This window comes from Falco peregrinus, chromosome 6 (genome assembly GCF_023634155.1).
Source record: "Falco peregrinus isolate bFalPer1 chromosome 6, bFalPer1.pri, whole genome shotgun sequence".
In the NCBI taxonomy this organism is placed as follows: Eukaryota; Metazoa; Chordata; class Aves; order Falconiformes; family Falconidae; genus Falco; species Falco peregrinus.
The window spans coordinates 55,336,906-55,357,992 of NC_073726.1; the positions used below are offsets into that span (position 1 = coordinate 55,336,906).

At 48.6% G+C, this 21,087-nt stretch overlaps 4 protein-coding genes across 4 annotated transcripts in view; 2 read left to right on the forward strand and 2 right to left on the reverse strand.

The window, feature by feature from the left end:
- The window catches only part of LOC101911108 (histone H2A-IV), a 232,107-nt gene extending 221,563 nt beyond the window's left edge, over nt 1-10,544 (reverse strand). The window contains exon 1 of the mRNA XM_005237376.4: nt 9,868-10,544. Coding sequence (XP_005237433.1) covers nt 10,062-10,451 — 390 coding nt within the window. The 5' untranslated portion in view covers nt 10,452-10,544 and the 3' untranslated portion in view covers nt 9,868-10,061. The remainder of the gene's footprint in view (nt 1-9,867) is intronic.
- LOC129784677 (histone H1.01) lies at nt 1,214-3,137 on the forward strand. The gene has a single exon (XM_055807333.1). It carries the CDS (start codon nt 1,596-1,598, stop codon nt 2,253-2,255), a length of 660 nt encoding a protein of 219 aa, XP_055663308.1. The 5' UTR covers nt 1,214-1,595; the 3' UTR covers nt 2,256-3,137.
- On the reverse strand, nt 3,172-3,664 carry LOC101919773 (histone H2A-IV). The gene has a single exon (XM_013299084.3). The coding sequence runs from the start codon at nt 3,662-3,664 to the stop codon at nt 3,275-3,277; it is 390 nt and encodes a 129-aa protein (XP_013154538.2). The 3' UTR covers nt 3,172-3,274.
- LOC101911280 (putative histone H2B type 2-C) lies at nt 3,644-11,269 on the forward strand. Its single transcript, XM_005237377.4, has 4 exons — nt 3,644-4,390; nt 9,170-9,183; nt 9,337-9,349; nt 10,793-11,269. Exons 1-4 carry the CDS (start codon nt 3,849-3,851, stop codon nt 11,187-11,189), a joined length of 966 nt encoding a protein of 321 aa, XP_005237434.3. The 5' UTR covers nt 3,644-3,848; the 3' UTR covers nt 11,190-11,269.
- Nucleotides 11,270-21,087: the final 9,818 nt, after the last annotated feature.

Sequence of the window (21,087 nt, forward strand, 5' to 3'; positions counted from 1 at the left end):
TGTTACTTTGGTTGCTAATATGTAGGCAAATACTGGATTTACATTATATGTTATATCTGGTAATATCAAAAGAAATCAGAGGGCAGGGCTGAGGTGCAGTCTTTGTGATCCTTGAATAACTGTGAAAGGCAATGGTTAACATACTTGTTTGTAATCAGGCACAGATTAATGAAATATTATTCTGGAGCTCTGTTCTGTTCAGCATATTACATCATATTCCACCATATATCAATATTGATTGAATTCTTCCTGGTCCTTCAGGAACGACCTATGGCCTACCTCTCCCCCTGTTAAAACTCAGGTTATCACAAAGTGCTCTAGTTTTTGTCCTGAAAATATTTCCTCATTTCAACGATGGCTGTAAAATGTGTAAAGAAGAATTAGGTGGGTTTTATTCAGAGTGGGAAGGGGATTCAGAATTGACTTTAGATAAAACTTTGTGTAGACATATCATGTAAGATGTGTAAAAATCCCACCAACTACTCACACACACACAAAAAACCCCACCCAAAACCAAAAACCAAACCAGTAATAGGGTTTTAAATTCTACTACTATTAGAGAAAATACATAACAAGATAATATTCTCTGGGCAGGAAGAGTATAACTACTAATCTGCCACGCTATCCGTTGCACATGTTACATTACTAGAGAGACAAAGATAATTCCAATAAATATCACCAGAAGTTTAGGAGGTTGCTTTCTTTTACAAAGCTGCAGTTTTTAACATCAGGTATCAAATTATATTCTACTTGAAATTGAAATATAATATGAAAACAAATAGCTTGCCTTACTTATTAATTGATGTAGAAAATCATATGGAAAACAAACAAAAGAAAGAAAGCACCCAACACAAGGTAGCAGGGTAAGTTTGGCTGCTTTCTGCTGAAATCCCAGAAAGACAAAATAAAACAACTGTATGTTCATAAACCTCCAGATATTAACAAATTGCTTGTGACTCTATAAAAAGTGCAATAAGAGGTTGTATGAGACACTATTTCACTAGACTTTAGCGTTTTAAGAGGTAAAACACATGGTCAAAGGAACCGGTTCTTAATCCATATTCAGAGCTGAAAGAGGAGTTTGTGTTACTTCCTCCTCTTCAAAATCAATTTAAACTGTCAAAATAGCTTTAAATCGGCAGATTTCAACTTTCACCCCAAGAAAACCCTCTAAGGAATCAGCCTGAGTCGTTGCTGTAAAATTTAAGTCAAAAGGAAATTTTTAATTTGCAAGGAAAAACAAAAGTTTCTCTCTTCAGAGGTCTCTCCAGCAGCAGCACACGGGATTTATCGCCTCTCCTTTAACTCAGCACGCGTGTTTGCGGCTGGAAATTCTCCCGAACGCAAGTACCTGCTCTTCTCCTCCCTCACCGGGGAAATGGGGCGATTTGGTGGCAGAAATTCCGAGGAAAATACACTTTTGTTAGTCCAAAGAAACACAAATCGAGCACACCGAAGGGCTCCCCGGCCGTGCAGCGGGGCGGGCTCTGCAACGCACCAATCACCGCGCGGCATCTCTCTAAAAATACGAGCATCTGACCCGCGCCAGCCCAATTGTGTTCGCCTGCTCCGCAGAGGACGCCGCCGCCGCCGCGATGTCCGAGACCGCTCCCGCCGCCGCCCCCGATGCATCCGCGCCCGGCGCCAAGGCCGCCGCCAAGAAGCCGAAGAAGGCGGCGGGCGGCTCCAAGGCCCGCAAGCCCGCGGGCCCCAGCGTCACCGAGCTGATCACCAAGGCCGTGTCCGCCTCCAAGGAGCGCAAGGGGCTCTCCCTCGCCGCGCTCAAGAAGGCGCTGGCCGCCGGCGGCTATGATGTGGAGAAGAACAACAGCCGCATCAAGCTGGGGCTCAAGAGCCTCGTCAACAAGGGCACCCTGGTGCAGACCAAGGGCACCGGCGCCTCGGGCTCCTTCCGCCTCAACAAGAAGCCTGGCGAAGTGAAGGAAAAAGCCCCCAAGAAGCGGGCCGCCGCGGCCAAGCCCAGGAAGCCGGCTGCCAAGAAGCCTGCCAGCGCTGCTAAGAAGCCCAAGAAGGCGGCAGCAGTGAAGAAGAGTCCCAAGAAAGCCAAGAAGCCGGCAGCTGCCGCGGCCAAGAAAGCAACCAAGAGCCCCAAGAAAGCGGCCAAGGCAGGCCGTCCCAAGAAAGCGGCGAAGAGCCCGGCCAAAGCGAAGGCGGTGAAGCCCAAGGCAGCCAAGCCCAAGGCAGCCAAGCCGAAAGCGGCCAAGGCGAAGAAAGCAGCACCCAAGAAGAAGTAAACTATAACAGGAGTGCTGCTCTACATATTTTGTTATCAAACGGCTCTTTTAAGAGCCACCCACACTTTCCCTAAAGGAGCTGAGGCACCAAGTCGTCAGTAACCTGCAGCAAGGATCCAGTAATTCGTAAGTCGTCGGCGGTCAATTGTGGTTTCTTGTTTTGTTTTTTGTTTTTTTTTTCCCTCTTCCCCCTCCCCAACCATTACCGAAAGAAATGCTAATGAGCACAGTATAACGCGGCGGCTTTAGGGAAGTGTACACTTTTACATCCGTTATGCTGAATGATTGGTTTGATTACCAGGAAGTAATTTTTATAATGATTTGATAAAAATCGGCTGCGTGATTTTTTAAAGCATATATTTTGTAACAAAAGTAATGCAATTGCCAGGCACGCTGCTACTGAGCCATGTCTAACCTATTGTGTTATTTCTTTTAAGGTGTTTCCTTAAATGGTTGTCTCTGGGGGAGGAGGGGAGGGTTTCCTTACATACCCGTAAACAGGCCTGAGCTCTCGCAGTCCTTTTGTTCCCGATGAGAGAGAAAAAGATCTTTAACTCTTGAAAAAGCCCGCCCTGACCAAGGATTGGCCAGCGGAGAGGCCAGCCCGCAGCTCCTTCACCCCCACCCCCCCCCAGAAGATGAATACGCCTCATATCTCTGGTGCCGGTTCAGCCACTCCCCAGGGAAGAAAAACGCGGAAAAGGGGGGAGGGGCGGGAGCGCTCGCCGAAGCATTGGGAACTTTGTTCTTCGGCATAACCACCAAAGGGAAAATACCCCATACTAGGAGCAACTTACATTGGGAGGACGTTCTAGCACGACTTTGTGTTGCTACTATCACCAAGCCAAAAACAATTAATAAACATGGAGAAAATAAGAAAAACCGGGTTGAGTATTCCATGAAAACGGCATAACTATACAGTGGATAAATGAGCTCTTTTATGATTTTGTGGGTGGCTCTGAAAAGAGCCTTTGGATTATTTTCTTCGGAGCAGATAACGTGCCGCCTTTCCCTTGCGTTCACTTGGCTTTAGCCTTGTGGCTGTCGGTCTTCTTGGGCAGCAGCACGGCCTGGATGTTGGGCAGCACGCCGCCCTGCGCGATGGTCACCTTGCCCAGCAGCTTGTTGAGCTCCTCGTCGTTGCGGATGGCGAGCTGCAGGTGGCGGGGGATGATGCGCGTCTTCTTGTTGTCGCGGGCCGCGTTGCCCGCCAGCTCCAGGATCTCGGCCGTCAGGTACTCCAGCACGGCCGCCAGGTACACCGGGGCGCCGGCGCCCACCCGCTCCGCGTAGTTGCCCTTGCGCAGCAGCCGGTGCACGCGGCCCACGGGGAACTGCAGCCCGGCCCGCGACGAGCGCGACTTGGCCTTGGCCCGCGCCTTCCCGCCCTGCTTCCCGCGGCCGGACATCTTCGGTCGATCGCTTCTAAAAGCAACTAGCACCAGAACGCAGCGCACAGCCACAGCCCTTCAGCTATAGCTTCTCTTTCCCAACTCGCCCATTCGCTGATAGGCTGAGAAGTTGGTCTCTTCTCGGCAGCCAATCACAGGGTGGATCGAATTCCAACCAATAAAAAAGGTCTACAAGGGAGTAATGAGGCGTTATTGTCTTCTGACCAATGAAAGTGAACACAAGGAATCCCTTACATTTGCATACGAGAGCTATAAATACGTGAAACGCGGCTGTTTCCACTTAATCCGTCTCGCTATTGCTGGGTACCCGCTGTTCGGTGTCTGCGAGAGACGTGCCCGTGCTGCGATGCCCGAGCCGGCCAAGTCCGCCCCCGCGCCCAAGAAGGGCTCCAAGAAGGCGGTGACCAAGACGCAGAAGAAGGGCGACAAGAAGCGCAAGAAGAGCCGCAAGGAGAGCTACTCCATCTACGTGTACAAGGTGCTGAAGCAGGTGCACCCCGACACGGGCATCTCGTCCAAGGCCATGGGCATCATGAACTCCTTCGTCAACGACATCTTTGAGCGCATCGCCGGCGAGGCCTCGCGCCTGGCGCACTACAACAAGCGCTCCACCATCACCTCGCGGGAGATCCAGACGGCCGTGCGGCTGCTGCTGCCCGGTGAGCTGGCCAAGCACGCCGTCTCCGAGGGCACCAAGGCTGTCACCAAGTACACCAGCTCCAAGTAAGCTGCCTCTACGCCCTGTGCCAGCACTCCTCGACCCAAAGGCTCTTTTAAGAGCCACCCAATTTTTCAATATAAGGGCTGTATAGTCAAATACAGAAAATGTTTCAGGTTTTTAATGTGAATGCTTAAAACAAATTTTGAAGCCCTACTTCTAGATTTATTTTGAGAAAACCTTATCTGTGCCAGGGAACATAGTTTATTGTAGCAACAAAGTACTTGCAGTAACTAAACTTATTCTAACAATTTTTATTTTTATTGTACTTTCTAGGTGATACTGTTTCCTTATTTTAAAGTTGTATTACAGTTTTCTTTAAAGATTCTGGTATATATTTTTTTACAATACATCAGTATTCTAAGTACGTTCATCTTATATGTTGTAAATTGAAGGAAAGGTTTCTGTAGTTTTCTAGTCAGGAGATTTTTTTCTATTTTTTCTGTTAGAAACTTATCCGTGTACAGCATTATAACTGCTATAACAATGTCTACCACTTGATGGTGCTCAGTCTTTTTTTTAGTAAAAGCAATGAGGTGTCTACAGTACACTGTTCTATAAAAGAATTTATGTAGTAATAAGGGACACTTATCTTAATAAAGCTCTTGCCAACAGCCCATTGATTAATACAATAGAAGTAATTTCTAAAACTTATTTATCATCAGCAATTTTGTCAATAAATTTTCTGTGCTTGTGATTTGTACTGTAACATGCATAGCTTCTCCCTACAACTTCTTAGGTACAGAATATTCCCCTTGTAGCTAAAACCAGAGAGTGAAGATTAATATTTCATATCTATCCAACCTTTCCTGTATTTATGTCATTAATTGTATTAAAACTACTGAAACCAAAGAAACTAGCCACTGTAGACTGACTTTGTAAACTATCAGAGTTTATCATATAGCTACTAATTGGCCCTAAAGTCTTTTGGCCTCAGGTCACAGGCCTGAATCAGTCCATCATGCTTTTGCATAATGGGATGCTGCTGTAGATGCAGATCAAAGCTTTTGTTGCCTTCTTTCAAAATAGTTCTGAATAATCCTAACTTCCAAGCATATTCTGTGGACCTCTGAACACGCTTAGTTCATACAAGGACCACAGAATCACAAAGTCAGCCTTTCTAGTACTGACTGCATGTTGTTTGTTAGTACAGGTACAGCAACAGGCACCAGGTCTCCTTTAAACCTGGCACGAATTTAGCAAAGTTAATTTCAGCTTCAGTGCTGCTGGGGACCTCTCTGATTGGATTTCAAATATCCAGTGGGAAGAGGCATCCTCCACAATGTCCTTCAGCAGCTTTAAATGGAGTTCAAAGATCTGTCTGCCAAGTGCCTTAGTGCAAGCTCTGAAACACAGTTTGCATATTCTGAGCCTCTCTAAAAGTCCAATATCTATAAAGATTAATAAACCATAGTGTACTTCAGTCTTTAGGGGGTTTTGTGTAGAGGGGACACGTGGGTTACTAGAAAGGGATTCTACAAAATACATCCTAAAAGTGCTCATATTTTGACAGTGATAATGATCAGAAGAAGAATTTGTCAGTGTCTATTATGCCCTGTAATTAATCAAGTAAAAGTCAAATTCTGTTAGGTACTCTTTGAAAAAAGAAAAAAAACCCGAAAGGCAAAGACCCTAGTTTGAACTACAGCTAGCACAGGGCAGTCCTCCCACCTGAGTTGAAAGTAGAGATTGGTGGTGCATTTTGCCCTCCCAGCTCAGGAATACATAACTTTTCCTTTTGCCTTTTCTGTCTTTCTATGCTTATGCTGCATGCTGCAAACTCCATAAACATAGCTTAGCTTTCAAGCTTTAACACAGGTTACAGGGTACACTTTTTTCACAAAGAAAGGTTGTTTTGGTATGTGAAATTGATTCTAAATTCATGAAACTCTTCTAATAAACCCAGAAGAAACTGCTACTTATGATTGTTTCTTCCAATCTCAATATAAATGATAAGATAATATTAGGGGGCAAAAATGTGATTATAGCAATTACACCTGCACACATACATCATCAGATCTGACTAACACATCCACTATTTTCTATCAGTGCTGAGACCAAAGTGTCTGAAATGATAAAAACCGACTATTTCAGGAATTTCCCTATACTTGTTCATCTCACAGGTAAAGGAGTAGTATTTAGGATCATAAGGAACAGCAATTATAACTACATCCCAGAGGAGGATGAACATTCCAAATTAATAAAGCAAGTAGTGTGAAGATAAAGCCATATGACAGCATGTTGTTCCATCATTCACGTTCTTTAGTGGTCTTTCCTATCCAGTTCACGGCAGTGTCTTTTGTATTCTTAAATCCACGCTACCCAGATGATGTCACCCAGCAACATTAAGATGGCCCAGTGTCCAAATACATCACCCTGGTGTAGCAGGAATTATGCAGCCACCGCCTAGACCATGGTAGGAATTATGTGTCTGCCAGCTCAACAGGGCTCAGCCCTAGGTTCCTCCTCAAAGAAGACGAGTCTCCTGTCTGCTGAGTAAATCAGTGGTTTACGTAGCCGGCATGCAAAGCAGCTCGAGCTGGGTGCCCCCAGGAGGAACCCCTACTGCAGATGGCACCCGCCCAATCATACCCGTACCACCCATCACCCGATTGCCAAGTCACATCATTTAATTCTGGCTGGTGGTCACTTTATTTCTTATCGGGTTTCTTGGTGGCCAGGCTGGCCTTCTTCTGAGGTTACCTCCTTCTCTTGGAATGGTTTCCTTGGTCCCCATCTTCTTCATTCTGCTCGCATCTGCTGGTTTCAGCTAGTTCTGTATTTGCAGCAGTAATTTGACCAAAAATTTTACCCTCTGTCAGCTCTTGCGGCTGGCCTGGTTTTGGTTTGGGTAGAGTTAATTTTCTTCTTTGTAGCTGGTACAGTCAGTGCTGTGTTCTGGGTCAAGTATGAGAAGGATGTTGATAACACACTGATGTCTTAGTTGTTGCTAAGCAGTGCTTACTCTAAGTCAAAGACTTTTCAGTTTCCCATGCTCTGCCAGTGAGCAGGTGCACAAGCAGCCAGGAGGGAGCACAGGCAGGACAGCCGGCCCAAAGCAGCCAAAGGGCTAGTCCATCACACAGAACATCATGCTGATTATACAAACTGGGGGGGGGGGGGGGGGGGGGGAGTTGGCCAGGAGGGGCCGACCGCTGCTCAGGGACTGGCCGGGCAGGTTTCAGCAGGTGCTGAGCAGTTATACTGAGCATCACTTGTTTTTCTTGGGACTTATTCCACACTTACACTCCTCACCTCTCTCTGTCCTCTTTTCATTGCTATTATGATTATTCCTATGTTTATTACAGTTGTGTTAAAATATTTTACTTTATTTCTATTATTAAACTGTTCTTAACCCACGAGTTTAAGCTTTTTTGGATTCTGAGGGGGGGGCAGGGGGAGGGGGAGTGAGCGGCTGTGGTAGCTAGCTGCCAGCTGGGCTTAGCCACAACAGCAGCCTTAGGCTTCAACTACTTCAGCTTCCAGCGCCAGGCAAGGCTATTAATCCTAACCATTCTCGGCACCGGGAAGTGCTAGAATACATAATCTTTAAACGGGGCCGCCGAGCTGTACTTTTATCTACCCTCCATGTCTATCTTCCAAATGTAGACCATATTTATTCTGGTTATAGAAACACCTTTGTCAAAATACTTTTTTTCTGTAACAGCAAGTTTTTCTCTGTCAGAGTTAACTATCAGAGTTATGTTACAGTTTAGTCCCACGGTGAATAGTGAGCCATAAAGAACACTGAAGCACAATGCACACAGTTGCCAGTAATTCCCCTCCCTTGTTTTTAACAGCTTAATAAAGTAGCAGCATTCTTGGAAAGACTTACACCTTCTCTAGATCAGCATACCTACAGTAAAATTTGTGTTTATTAATCGCCATGTAAAACAAAACCAAACACCTATGTGCTTGTATTTCTGCAAAAGTGAAATACACCAGGCTGCATAAAGAAATAACTGTATTTTCTAGTTAACTGACCAGACAGCAAATCAGAAATGAGATACTGGTGCCTTACACCTCATCTAGAACCTGAACAAATCACACTCTGACTATAGCAATTTTTCTATGCTACTCCCTGGTCTTCCTTTTTCATGGGGGTAAATCAATATCAAAGTGTCTGCCTGTACTACATTGCGAAGGGCCACAAGGCCTTAAGGCTATGTAGACCTTCGTGTAGCCCTTTTGGGTGTTTAAGGAGGTGTTTGCTAGATATGCGAGTTGAAACTGGAGCTACGTAATGCCTAAACACCTTCTGCAGCAGGGAAATAAGAGGAACAGCAAGAATAATAATGAATAGTCTTGTCTTTTGTTCTATTGCATTTGTACTGTTGATACCAGAGCATTCATTTATAAGGTAAATCCAAAAGACTGTCCTTCTGAAAGTTTCTACAGTCTGAAAATCCAGATTTATATCTTCTCCCACAGCTTTGAGACAACACATGCATGACCAGTGTGGTTCATAGGACCCTTCCCCATTTTAGCTACAATCCTCAGCAGTTCCAATATGCAGACACCAGTGTCATTCCGTGGAACAATATTAGGCACAGAGGGGAGTGGAGACTTCCCTCCCCTGCAGATGAGTGAACTTATTACCAACTCAATTTTAGGAAAACTGAGCTCAGCAAAGAGCAGACCCTCAGCTGTGTTAGCCCATGTCTCTTTTCCCTAGACTGGAGGACACAGATGGGCAAAACTGACCATGGTGAAAATTGCTCCTGTTGCTCCAGTGCCACTAAGGTGATCACCAAGGCCATGCTTGCCTGCACAGAGCACAAAAGAGAGCCCCAGGAAAGTCAAGAAGCTGGCAGCCACAATCCTTCCTAATGCTCTGTAGAACTAATTGTGCTAAAGAAAGCCAGCAGGATTCTCTCACAAGAGAAAGTTAAACAGCAAAAAATGGAAGTCAACAAGGGCCTGAAGGCAGGGAACATCCCCTCTATTGCAGAAGAACCAGCTCAGTCTCAGTGCTGGGACCACGTGATGTCTTCAGGCTTTTATCTTTGTGTGTGTCCACGCACACTTTGCTTCCCCATCTCCCACCCCTTCTCCACAAATCTGAAAACTCCATATTGTCTGGAGTTGCAACAGCAGTCAGCTACTCTTTCATACTGACCAACCAAACCGAAACAATCCAGGCAGATACAAAAGGACTTGAGTTTACATCATCGTCTAATAAATACTGCCTAGAGAACTTAAGCAAAGCCAGAGTTTGTGGACTTGCTGAGAGGCACAATGCTTACTTCAGTATCATTAAAAAGCATAATTGCTACTGCTGAACACTAAAAATCTCCAAGCTTTCGCAAAACAAAACATTTTATTGAAAACAAATCAGGAAAGAATTCTATAAAGGCAACAAGCAGCTAAATTGAACCCCTCCCTTGACAGATAAGCCCAAGTTTTTAAAAATATTACATTTGGTATTAATAAAACAACCACCTTCCAACAACAAAAAAACCCCCAAAAAACCCCAAAAAACTGCAAAAGGCAGGCAGGAACAAAGAACACACACTTAAGGCAAACACCAAGAAAAGCACAGCTTACATGTTTCCACCTGCATTCCCTAGAAAAAGTAAAAGCAGCAAAATTGACTCAACCCTTCACGAGCATTGTGGGGGCTCTGAAAAGAGCCAGTTCTGACCTCCTTTGCTTCTTGATTGATCTTAGATGTGTTCACTTGGCTTTAGCCTTGTGGCTGTCGGTCTTCTTGGGCAGCAGCACGGCCTGGATGTTGGGCAGCACGCCGCCCTGCGCGATGGTCACCTTGCCCAGCAGCTTGTTGAGCTCCTCGTCGTTGCGGATGGCGAGCTGCAGGTGGCGGGGGATGATGCGCGTCTTCTTGTTGTCGCGGGCCGCGTTGCCCGCCAGCTCCAGGATCTCGGCCGTCAGGTACTCCAGCACGGCCGCCAGGTACACCGGGGCGCCGGCGCCCACCCGCTCCGCGTAGTTGCCCTTGCGCAGCAGCCGGTGCACGCGGCCCACGGGGAACTGCAGCCCGGCCCGCGACGAGCGCGACTTGGCCTTGGCCCGCGCCTTCCCGCCCTGCTTCCCGCGGCCGGACATCGCAGCGACTCGGCGAAACGACGGCGCCCGCAGCGCCGCAGAGACACCGGCCCACGCCCGCCGTGAGGCCCGCTTATATCCGGCACGGGCGGCGCGGCGGCGGCGGCGCCGATAGGCTGCGGCGGAGGCGTTGTGCCGGCAGCTCCCCACTGGGAACGCGGATCCAGCGGTGCCCAATAGCAACGCGCAGCGCGGCGTGACGCCCCCGAGCAGAACTTCCAACCAATGGCGGCGCCACACAGTCGAGCCGGTGCGTCACGCAGCGCCGCTATAAAAGGGGCTCGCGGCGAGGGCGTCGTTACTCGGCGTCGTACCGACTGCTGCTTGCTGGATAGCGAGAGACGTGCCCGTGCTGCGATGCCCGAGCCGGCCAAGTCCGCCCCCGCGCCCAAGAAGGGCTCCAAGAAGGCGGTGACCAAGACGCAGAAGAAGGGCGACAAGAAGCGCAAGAAGAGCCGCAAGGAGAGCTACTCCATCTACGTGTACAAGGTGCTGAAGCAGGTGCACCCCGACACGGGCATCTCGTCCAAGGCCATGGGCATCATGAACTCCTTCGTCAACGACATCTTCGAGCGCATCGCCGGCGAGGCCTCGCGCCTGGCGCACTACAACAAGCGCTCCACCATCACCTCGCGGGAGATCCAGACGGCCGTGCGGCTGCTGCTGCCCGGTGAGCTGGCCAAGCACGCCGTCTCCGAGGGCACCAAGGCTGTCACCAAGTACACCAGCTCTAAGTAAATGCCTGAAAGATTAATTCAATGGCTCTTTTAAGAGCCACACATCTTTTCATTAAAAGAGCTTTAATTTCTGTATGTTAATGATGGTGTCCTTTTTCGTTATTTGCATGACAAATACAGGACCCAAGATTAAAAAAAGAGGCTTAGCATAGCTTGGTACGAACACAATCCCTGCCTGCTCCCTACTTCTCATGGTCTGTGTACTTACCCGTTTTTGGTTTCCTCGGCTCTGCTGACTCCAGGATTACTGTCTTGTTCACACTGCCTCTTGTGGGTGACTTCGATTGCCAGCTGCTTGCAGGGCACCTTCCCCACACAGTCTGCCTCCTGCGTGCCGTTGTTAAGCAAAAGTCCTTGGTATCTGAAAAAGAGTGAGAGGGAAAGTGGTTACAGTGCCTGTTCTCTTCAGCTCAGGTTGGTGTCAGCCCTGGTCCATCCCTTCTCTGTTTTCTTGCCTGAACTCCCATGCTATTGGTCATACGCATATGCCAATATAGTTTAATAGTGTCTTTGAGGTTCTCAGTAATTGGTAGGGAAATGCTTTTTGATTTTCTTAGTGTTTTGTCTCATTGCTCTTCCCTATCAGAAAAAAAATCTTCTGTTTAAAATGTATGTCTTAAAGGATTAGTTCAACTTTTTCCTAGCCTGGTTGTTTTTGTTTAAATTCGAAGGTTCAGAATACTGAGTAGCTGATGGTTTCAGAGGGGGCTAATATTCAGATACGTAAGGTCTAATCACAAGTCAACCACTACGATGTCTTAGCTCCTGCTGCCCCCCGATAGGCATTTCTGAAGTGTCTTGCATTTTGCATTTTACAGCATCAGATTAAGACCTGGAACTCAAGAGAAACAGGAAAAAACTGCAATAGACTATGGAAAACTGGTCCCGAAGGACACCATGCAAGCAAGACTCAGAACACTAAGTTAATTAACTGTTGGAAAGTGACACAGCTCTTCATCTGAAAGAACTGGTGATTCCTGAAAGAGCCTTTGGGTCGAGGAGTGCTGGCACAGGGCGTAGAGGCAGCTTACTTGGAGCTGGTGTACTTGGTGACAGCCTTGGTGCCCTCGGAGACGGCGTGCTTGGCCAGCTCACCGGGCAGCAGCAGCCGCACGGCCGTCTGGATCTCCCGCGAGGTGATGGTGGAGCGCTTGTTGTAGTGCACCAGGCGCGAGGCCTCGCCGGCGATGTGCTCGAAGATGTCGTTGACGAAGGAGTTCATGATGCCCATGGCCTCGGACGAGATGCCCGTGTCGGGGTGCACCTGCTTCAGCACCTTGTACACGTAGATGGAGTAGCTCTCCTTGCGGCTCTTCTTGCGCTTCTTGTCGCCTTTCTTCTGCGTCTTGGTCACCGCCTTCTTGGAGCCCTTCTTGGGCGCGGGGGGCGGACTTGGCCGGCTCGGGCATCGCAGCACGGGCACGTCTCTCGCTATCCAGCAAGCAGCAGTCGATACGACGCCGAGTAACGACGCCCTCCCCGGGAGCCCTTTTTCAAGCGGGTTCCTAATGACATGCCCCGACGCCCCACCCCCAGCAGCCTGTGACTCAGAAGCGGGGAGGAGGGGGAGGTGCTCAGTTTCCGCCCCGGGCGATGGGCTTCGCCGTCGCGCGCAGGACGATGCGTCTGGTGGGGCTGCGGTGCGATGTGCGTTGTTGTGGGGACATGAGAGTTGTCGTTGTCATCGCCGCAGCGCTATCCATATGCGCGGCCCTCCGGGTGAACTGGGGAGGAAAGGGTTGGGTGTTCCGTGGGGCGCGGAGAGGTGGCAGCATCGCGGGTTGCGCAGTGGTGCGGCGGCGCAGAGCGATGGAAGCGTGTGGGGAGAGCGCAGCGGTGTGTATGTGCAGGGGATGCGCGGAGCGATGCGTGTGTCGTTGAGGCGCAGAGCGAAGAGTGCTTCGGGAGCCGAGCGGTGTGTGTCGGTGCGCAAGAGTAATGTGGTTTGGGGGGCGCGGAGCGATGTGTTTCGGGGGGCGCAGGGCGATGGCTGTGTTGTCGACAGGGGAGCCTGTGCGTGGCGGGGAGCTGAGCGATGCCTGTGTGTTTGAGGCGCAGAGCGATGGGACTATCGTTCACAGGGGCTCTCTACGCCGTGGGACGCGGAGCGATGTGGAGTCAGCCGGGGCAGAGCGATGGGAGTGTCTTCGGGGAATGCAGCGATGTGTGCGTAGGGCAGGGCAGGAGTGGTGCGATGTGTTCCGGCAGCGGGGGGGGGGGCGACGGGTACCCGAGAGCGGTGCGTGTTTCGGGAGGTGCAGAGCAATGGGACTGTCGTACGCAGGAGCGATGTGTTTGTCATTCGGGGCAGAGCGATGTGTGCGTAGGGGAGGAGCGGAGCGATGTGTCTTCGGGAGACTCCGAGAGGTGTGTCGGCTGGGTCGCCGAACGACGTTCGTGTTTAAGGCGCAGAGCGATGGAACTATCGTACGGAGAGGGAAGTGTTTTTCAGCCGGGGCAGAGCAAAGGGAGTGTCTTCGGGCACTGAGGCGCGCGTGTGTAGGACACGAGCGGAGCGAGGTTTGAGGTGAGGAGGAGCACAGCGACGTCTGTTTCATGAAATTCCGAGCGCTGTGTGTGTTGGGGCATAATGTGTTTCGGGGGACGCAGACCGATGTGTGCGTGGCGAGGTGCTGAGAACCGTGTGTGTCCGTCGGGGAGCAGAGCGATGCATGTTGTTCAGGCGCAGAGCGAAAGGACTGTCGTACGCAGAGCGATGCGGTGGTGTCGGGGCGGTGCACGGTCATGTCTCCGTCGGGGAGTGAAAATCTCGTGTGTTTCGGGGTGCACTGTCTTTTGCGGGAGCAGAGGCGATGCGTGTTTCAGTGAGACTCAGTGCGATACGCATGTCGGAGACACGCTCTAGGTGTGTGTAAAAGTGTTTGTGGTAAACCTATGTATGGGCCGTTGATGAAGTGAAGGATGTGTGCGCCGAAGAAAACAGTGTATTGGAATAACAGCAGGAGGCTGCTGAGAGGAAGCGGTCTCTACGGTCACTGTCACAAGTGCTCCGTGTTGGGACGCCCGAGCACTTGGAAGGGGACATGAGGTTTTCCTTCTCCTGCTGCTTGACGATATGGGGGCAGGTGTGTTGTGCATTTCATGTAGATCACCTTTCACCAGTTTCATTTCGGCTTTCTTCGGTCGAGCTTCCGCGAGCTGCGAAAGCGCAGCGCCGGCACTACCTCCGCCCTCGTGGATTTTCCGCGTTCCTGTTTGCCGAGCGCGGCGCTGCCCCGCTACCCTCCCTGCCCGAGGCTCACTCGGCGGTGGGACCCACCCCCCGCTCGGCCCAGAGAAGACGCGATGGTCGCGAAGGTGCCCGCTGCGATCAGGGGCTCGGCGGCTGCGCCCAGGGTGAAGCTGCGCGGCTCGTTCCTGTCTGTCCGCGGCGCCGCTTCCCGCCGCGCTCTGCTCCCAGCCGCGCTCCCGGCTCCTCGCCGGCCCCGGCCTCGCAACTGAGATGGCATTTGCACACACGTTCCTGTAGCGAATTTGTATTTGCGTCGTCTGGCTATTCCTTCCTGGAAAGGTTCGTGTTAGGAGTTCCATTACCTTCTATTTCTTGCACCGCTGCCGGAAGCCCTTGAACGGAGCTGTCATACTCACGGGGCGCCAAATTAACCCTCATCGGGCTTCAGCGCTAAGTGCGGAAACGGAGGGGTTGCGCGCACTCCCAGCCGTGTCCCGGAGCAGCTCCTCAACCCAGCCGCTGCACGCCACCTCGCCTGCCCTGTCCAGGAGGGGCCGGCAGCAATCCTGCCCTGCTTCCCTTCCGTCCTGAGGGTCTGTCTCGGCTGGCTGTTGAGGGGGAAAGCGATCCTACATGGAAGTTTTCTAAGTGTGGGGACCGCTGGAGTAAAATCCGTGGTCTATCCCGGATGGTAAGTATTGGGCTCCTCCCCAGGCCCCTGGTCCCCCCATTCGCTCGTGCCCAGCCCCGCGGCGGAGCTCGCTCGCACGGTAAATAGTCACGAACGGAGAAAAGGGAGCGGAGAGCCCGCGGCGGTTAGGCTCGGGGCCGAGGCACAGCAGGGCACTGACTGGCAGGCGGCTTACACAACACTGGTCCCCCCCTCCTCTCCGTTTCCCCACCCTGGGTCCTCCAAGATTTCCTCGAGCCTTAGGCCGGCACACGCCACTGCCTTTCCACGGCGGCTGCCACCGCGGCTCCGACCCCGCCGCGCACACACGGGGCCGCGGGCGGCATCTCCGGCCGGGGCGGGCGGGAGGCTCCGGCGGAGCCCGCAGCGCGGGGGCGGAGCGGAATACTCAGCGTCCCTGCGCGCCTTGTGGCACAGGAAGGTCTGCATCGGCAGCGCTCGCGTCAGCCCGGCACTGGCACCCTTCAGCAGTCAAGCTCTCCTCCCAGCCCCACACAAGGGCAGATCACCCGGGAGGAGCACCCCCCAGCCCCGACCCCTTCTCACCTCCCCACTCATCCGTTAGTAGCACGTATTCCTGGATGTGTTTGCACAGGTTTGGCAAGGAAGCCCACTTGGGTGTTCGTTATCAGGAACTGATTTTCTGTGTTATCCTGAGCTGTCCAAGAACGGTTTCATATGGTACCTTCGTAGGGGAATAGTTAACAGCGACGGTGAGACTTATCTCAACGTGAGGTGGGGGGTAAAATTCTTCTCAGTGGTGGGATGAAGGGCCTTCTCTCCTCAAAACTATGGTAACCATCGCCAACATAAACCAATATTTTACCAAACAACTTAACACTTTTGTTTGTATACGACCCGTGCCCTTAGAAAGTCTCATGGTTCCAGGTGTGGTTTGTTTTTTTTTTTCTTGAGGTGAGGAGAATCTAAATTTAAACCCTCTTCTCGCTGGAGTTTTGCAGTCATGTATCACCTCCCAAAGTGTTCTCCCTAATAGACACCGATGTGCTTTGCATATTGTCTGGGAGAAACAGCTAGGTGCCATGGAAAGAGATGGTGAGAAAAAGCTGTAATCAGCATCAGAAAGCGGGGCGGGGGGGAAGGGGGGGAGAGAAATCCCAGGCAGTATAGATGAGTTTTCCTTTGGGAGATTCCCTTTTGGGAGACTTTTCTTACTCTGTGAATACTGGGCTGCATGCGGAGCAACCTTGTCAGGGAAGTGTCCAGAATATTGTGCAAGGCCCACAACACATTTTTTTTTGAGGAGGGGGGGAAGGAGGAAACAGCAGTTAGGGACTGTAGCGAACAACCAAAGTAGCCCCTGGGAACAAGAAGCCCACTGACTTCCTGGGTATCACATGGAAGGAGAGGAGCGCAAGCTCCTTCTGAAATGCGCAGGTCTTCCCAACCTCAAAACGTCTGCAAAGGAACCATGGCTATCAGCTTTCCAGTGTCTCAGCTTTCTTCTCAGTGTTCACCTGAAAATGCTCTACTGCTCATTTATCACAGCCTACAAGGAGGAAGGGTAGCTTAGACGTCTTCCATGTCCTGAACCACTGCAGCTGATTGCACTCTTCCCATCTTTGTGGTACTGCTTTCCACCATTCATCACAGGTCCTCTGAGCCAAGGCATCAGGCAGCTAGGAAGTGGCTTAGCCACTCAATCTCTGCTGGCACTGCCTGTGGCTTGTAGGAGACTGTACAGGACAGCTCAATTCTGCAACAAGCTGTACCGTTGCATGTTTGCCACTCCTTATTTCACCCTCACAAAACCCAGGCCCATACCACTGCAAAAAACAGGCAGAAGACAAACCTAAAATTTTGTTCTTATGATCTTGAAATACAAATGAAAACTTGGCCATGTGGTGCAGCACCTTAGCTGAGGCTGACAGCCTAGGAAGAAGAGTGCTTCCTCCTTCCCGAAGGTAATCCGCAGTGGGAAGAAGCTGCCGTTCCTCAGTGCACAGGGCAGGCAACAGCAGTCCAGACATGCTGCGTTGGGAGATCCCAGATGACATACAGAAAGTGTGCAGCAACAAGTGGCAAAAGAAATGTTGTATTCATATGCTGTTAAAATATGTTATTTCACATGCTCCTGTTCCCCCAAAGGGTCTCCAACATTTGCCTGAGCAATTAGAAATACTCAGATCAGTGCTACCCAGTGTTTCTGTTCTCAACATCCCTCTGGTCTCCAGCCTGTGCACACATTTTCAAGACACATTGTATTTTGTGTTCCCTGTGACCCTCCCAGCTTATTAAAGGAAGGAATTAGGCAGAAAGGAAGAGTGGACTGGCTACTTTCTCTCTACCTAAATTAACATTCCCTATTGGCAAAAGTAGGCTTTTAATCAAACCATTAATATACACATAGAAATTCATCCAGTACAGTAACACTTTCATACGTATTATGTTTGTACCACATTGAAACATTAAATATTAAACAAGAAGCTCTGTAATTTGACTGATTGCTGGCTGCCTTGCTTGTTTCTTATAAATTGATTCTTGGAATTATCCCATAACTGAGATTGGAAGTTTTTGAAAGCTCTGTGGTCTGGAACAATCAAGGAGCTATTTCTCTCTTGCTTTGAACCACAATAAAACTTTAATATAAAAATGTGAATGTATTTGCAAGGAGATAATTTTAAGAGAAACGAAGAAAGCTGTATCTGTGGATCCCCTTCTAATAACTAAATTTTCTGCCTAATGCCTCTGGTCATAGCTTTATTTTATTTTAAGAGATTACAGATTACAGATCTGTTTGGGGACTTCAAATCTATACGGATTTCATCCCAGAGGAGGATGAACATTCCAAATTAATAAAGCAAGTAGTGTGAAGATAAAGCCATATGACAGCATGTTGTTCCATCATTCACGTTCTTTAGTGGTCTTTCCTATCCAGTTCACGGCAGTGTCTTTTGTATTCTTAAATCCACGCTACCCAGATGATGTCACCCAGCAACATTAAGATGGCCCAGTGTCCAAATACATCACCCTGGTGTAGCAGGAATTATGCAGCCACCGCCTAGACCATGGTAGGAATTATGTGTCTGCCAGCTCAACAGGGCTCAGCCCTAGGTTCCTCCTCAAAGAAGACGAGTCTCCTGTCTGCTGAGTAAATCAGTGGTTTACGTAGCCGGCATGCAAAGCAGCTCGAGCTGGGTGCCCCCAGGAGGAACCCCTACTGCAGATGGCACCCGCCCAATCATACCCGTACCACCCATCACCCGATTGCCAAGTCACATCATTTAATTCTGGCTGGTGGTCACTTTATTTCTTATCGGGTTTCTTGGTGGCCAGGCTGGCCTTCTTCTGAGGTTACCTCCTTCTCTTGGAATGGTTTCCTTGGTCCCCATCTTCTTCATTCTGCTCGCATCTGCTGGTTTCAGCTAGTTCTGTATTTGCAGCAGTAATTTGACCAAAAATTTTACCCTCTGTCAGCTCTTGCGGCTGGCCTGGTTTTGGTTTGGGTAGAGTTAATTTTCTTCTTTGTAGCTGGTACAGTCAGTGCTGTGTTCTGGGTCAAGTATGAGAAGGATGTTGATAACACACTGATGTCTTAGTTGTTGCTAAGCAGTGCTTACTCTAAGTCAAAGACTTTTCAGTTTCCCATGCTCTGCCAGTGAGCAGGTGCACAAGCAGCCAGGAGGGAGCACAGGCAGGACAGCCGGCCCAAAGCAGCCAAAGGGCTAGTCCATCACACAGAACATCATGCTGATTATACAAACTGGGGGGGGGGGGGGGGGGGGGAGTTGGCCAGGAGGGGCCGACCGCTGCTCAGGGACTGGCCGGGCAGGTTTCAGCAGGTGCTGAGCAGTTATACTGAGCATCACTTGTTTTTCTTGGGACTTATTCCACACTTACACTCCTCACCTCTCTCTGTCCTCTTTTCATTGCTATTATGATTATTCCTATGTTTATTACAGTTGTGTTAAAATATTTTACTTTATTTCTATTATTAAACTGTTCTTAACCCACGAGTTTAAGCTTTTTTGGATTCTGAGGGGGGGCAGGGGGAGGGGGAGTGAGCGGCTGTGGTAGCTAGCTGCCAGCTGGGCTTAGCCACAACAGCAGCCTTAGGCTTCAACTACTTCAGCTTCCAGCGCCAGGCAAGGCTATTAATCCTAACCATTCTCGGCACCGGGAAGTGCTAGAATACATAATCTTTAAACGGGGCCGCCGAGCTGTACTTTTATCTACCCTCCATGTCTATCTTCCAAATGTAGACCATATTTATTCTGGTTATAGAAACACCTTTGTCAAAATACTTTTTTTCTGTAACAGCAAGTTTTTCTCTGTCAGAGTTAACTATCAGAGTTATGTTACAGTTTAGTCCCACGGTGAATAGTGAGCCATAAAGAACACTGAAGCACAATGCACACAGTTGCCAGTAATTCCCCTCCCTTGTTTTTAACAGCTTAATAAAGTAGCAGCATTCTTGGAAAGACTTACACCTTCTCTAGATCAGCATACCTACAGTAAAATTTGTGTTTATTAATCGCCATGTAAAACAAAACCAAACACCTATGTGCTTGTATTTCTGCAAAAGTGAAATACACCAGGCTGCATAAAGAAATAACTGTATTTTCTAGTTAACTGACCAGACAGCAAATCAGAAATGAGATACTGGTGCCTTACACCTCATCTAGAACCTGAACAAATCACACTCTGACTATAGCAATTTTTCTATGCTACTCCCTGGTCTTCCTTTTTCATGGGGTAAATCAATATCAAAGTGTCTGCCTGTACTACATTGCGAAGGGCCACAAGGCCTTAAGGCTATGTAGACCTTCGTGTAGCCCTTTTGGGTGTTTAAGGAGGTGTTTGCTAGATATGTGAGTTGAAACTGGAGCTATGTAATGCCTAAGCGCATTTTAGGAAAAAATAAGAAGCAGAATTCATTCTGTCTAATACTAAGTACATCTTTGTAGGAAATGATATCACAAAAAAAAAATTAAAATCTTTTTTTCTGGAAGGTAATATTTAAAATAAGTAATGAACTACTTTTATAATTTAATTAGGTTGCCCATTAAATAAAGCAATGAAAGGGCACTTCCAAAATTATTTTTTCCTTCCGCTCCTCCACCTGATAAAATTCGCAAGATCTTTTTGCATTTCATCCTTTGCTGAGCCTAAAACTAACTCTCTATGATTGTAGAAAACAGAATTTAAAGTCCAGATATCAAAACTATCAAATATCATATTTGCCCAATAGTAAAAACATATCAAAACTATGGAATATCAGAAAAATGAGCTTTCATGAAAGTATATAGACTACTCCAGGACTGTGCTGCTACATCCGTTTTTGAGAAGAAGGGTAGAGGCCTAGCTTAAACCCAGGAATATGCATCTTTGAAGGATGAATTTAATTTGGAGGTAAAGCTACTATCAAATTGGTTCTGATACGAGTGAATAGAGCAGAATAAGATAGAGAATTTGAAGGAAGCATGTATGATACAGAACTAACCCCCAGAAATTTCTCCTTGATGGCATGTGTGCTTCCCAATAGTTTCACTTCTGTGACAATGTAGTTCACAACCCACAGTCCACACTGGGGTCAGTAGGCGAAACCACTGTGAAATACAGCATCAGTACAGACATTGGCTCCAAACTCACATGATCTGTTTTTATACTCTGGCATATGATGTTATTCTGCTGTTTGTCTTCTCTAGACAAAAGCCCCTCTAAATGCTACCACATCTCTTAGTAGTTTCTCACACTGTAGGTGTACCTTAGTCATGGTAAACCAGCACCACTGACAAGCTTTTAAAACAGACTTCATGGCCAAAACTCCACAAGACAGTGTATGATATTACATTACCAAAATAAAAAATTAAAGAAGGCAAATGACTGCATTTTCAATCATAGGAACTTACCACCAGTGTCTTCTATTCTTTCCCATATTTTCCTGTGTATGTTTGAACATGACAATCATCTAACTCATCCTAAGAAAAAATCATTTTATGTATGTTCAGTTTATCTCACATCACAAAACTCTTAGGTTGGAAAAAGCCATGC

Bases quoted from the DNA above. Each gene is read 5' to 3' on its own strand.
- LOC129784677 (XM_055807333.1), top strand. From the start codon at position 1,596: ATGTCCGAGACCGCTCCCGCCGCCGCCCCCGATGCATCCGCGCCCGGC.
- LOC101919773 (XM_013299084.3), bottom strand. From the start codon at position 3,664: ATGTCCGGCCGCGGGAAGCAGGGCGGGAAGGCGCGGGCCAAGGCCAAG.
- LOC101911280 (XM_005237377.4), top strand. From the start codon at position 3,849: ATGAGGCGTTATTGTCTTCTGACCAATGAAAGTGAACACAAGGAATCC.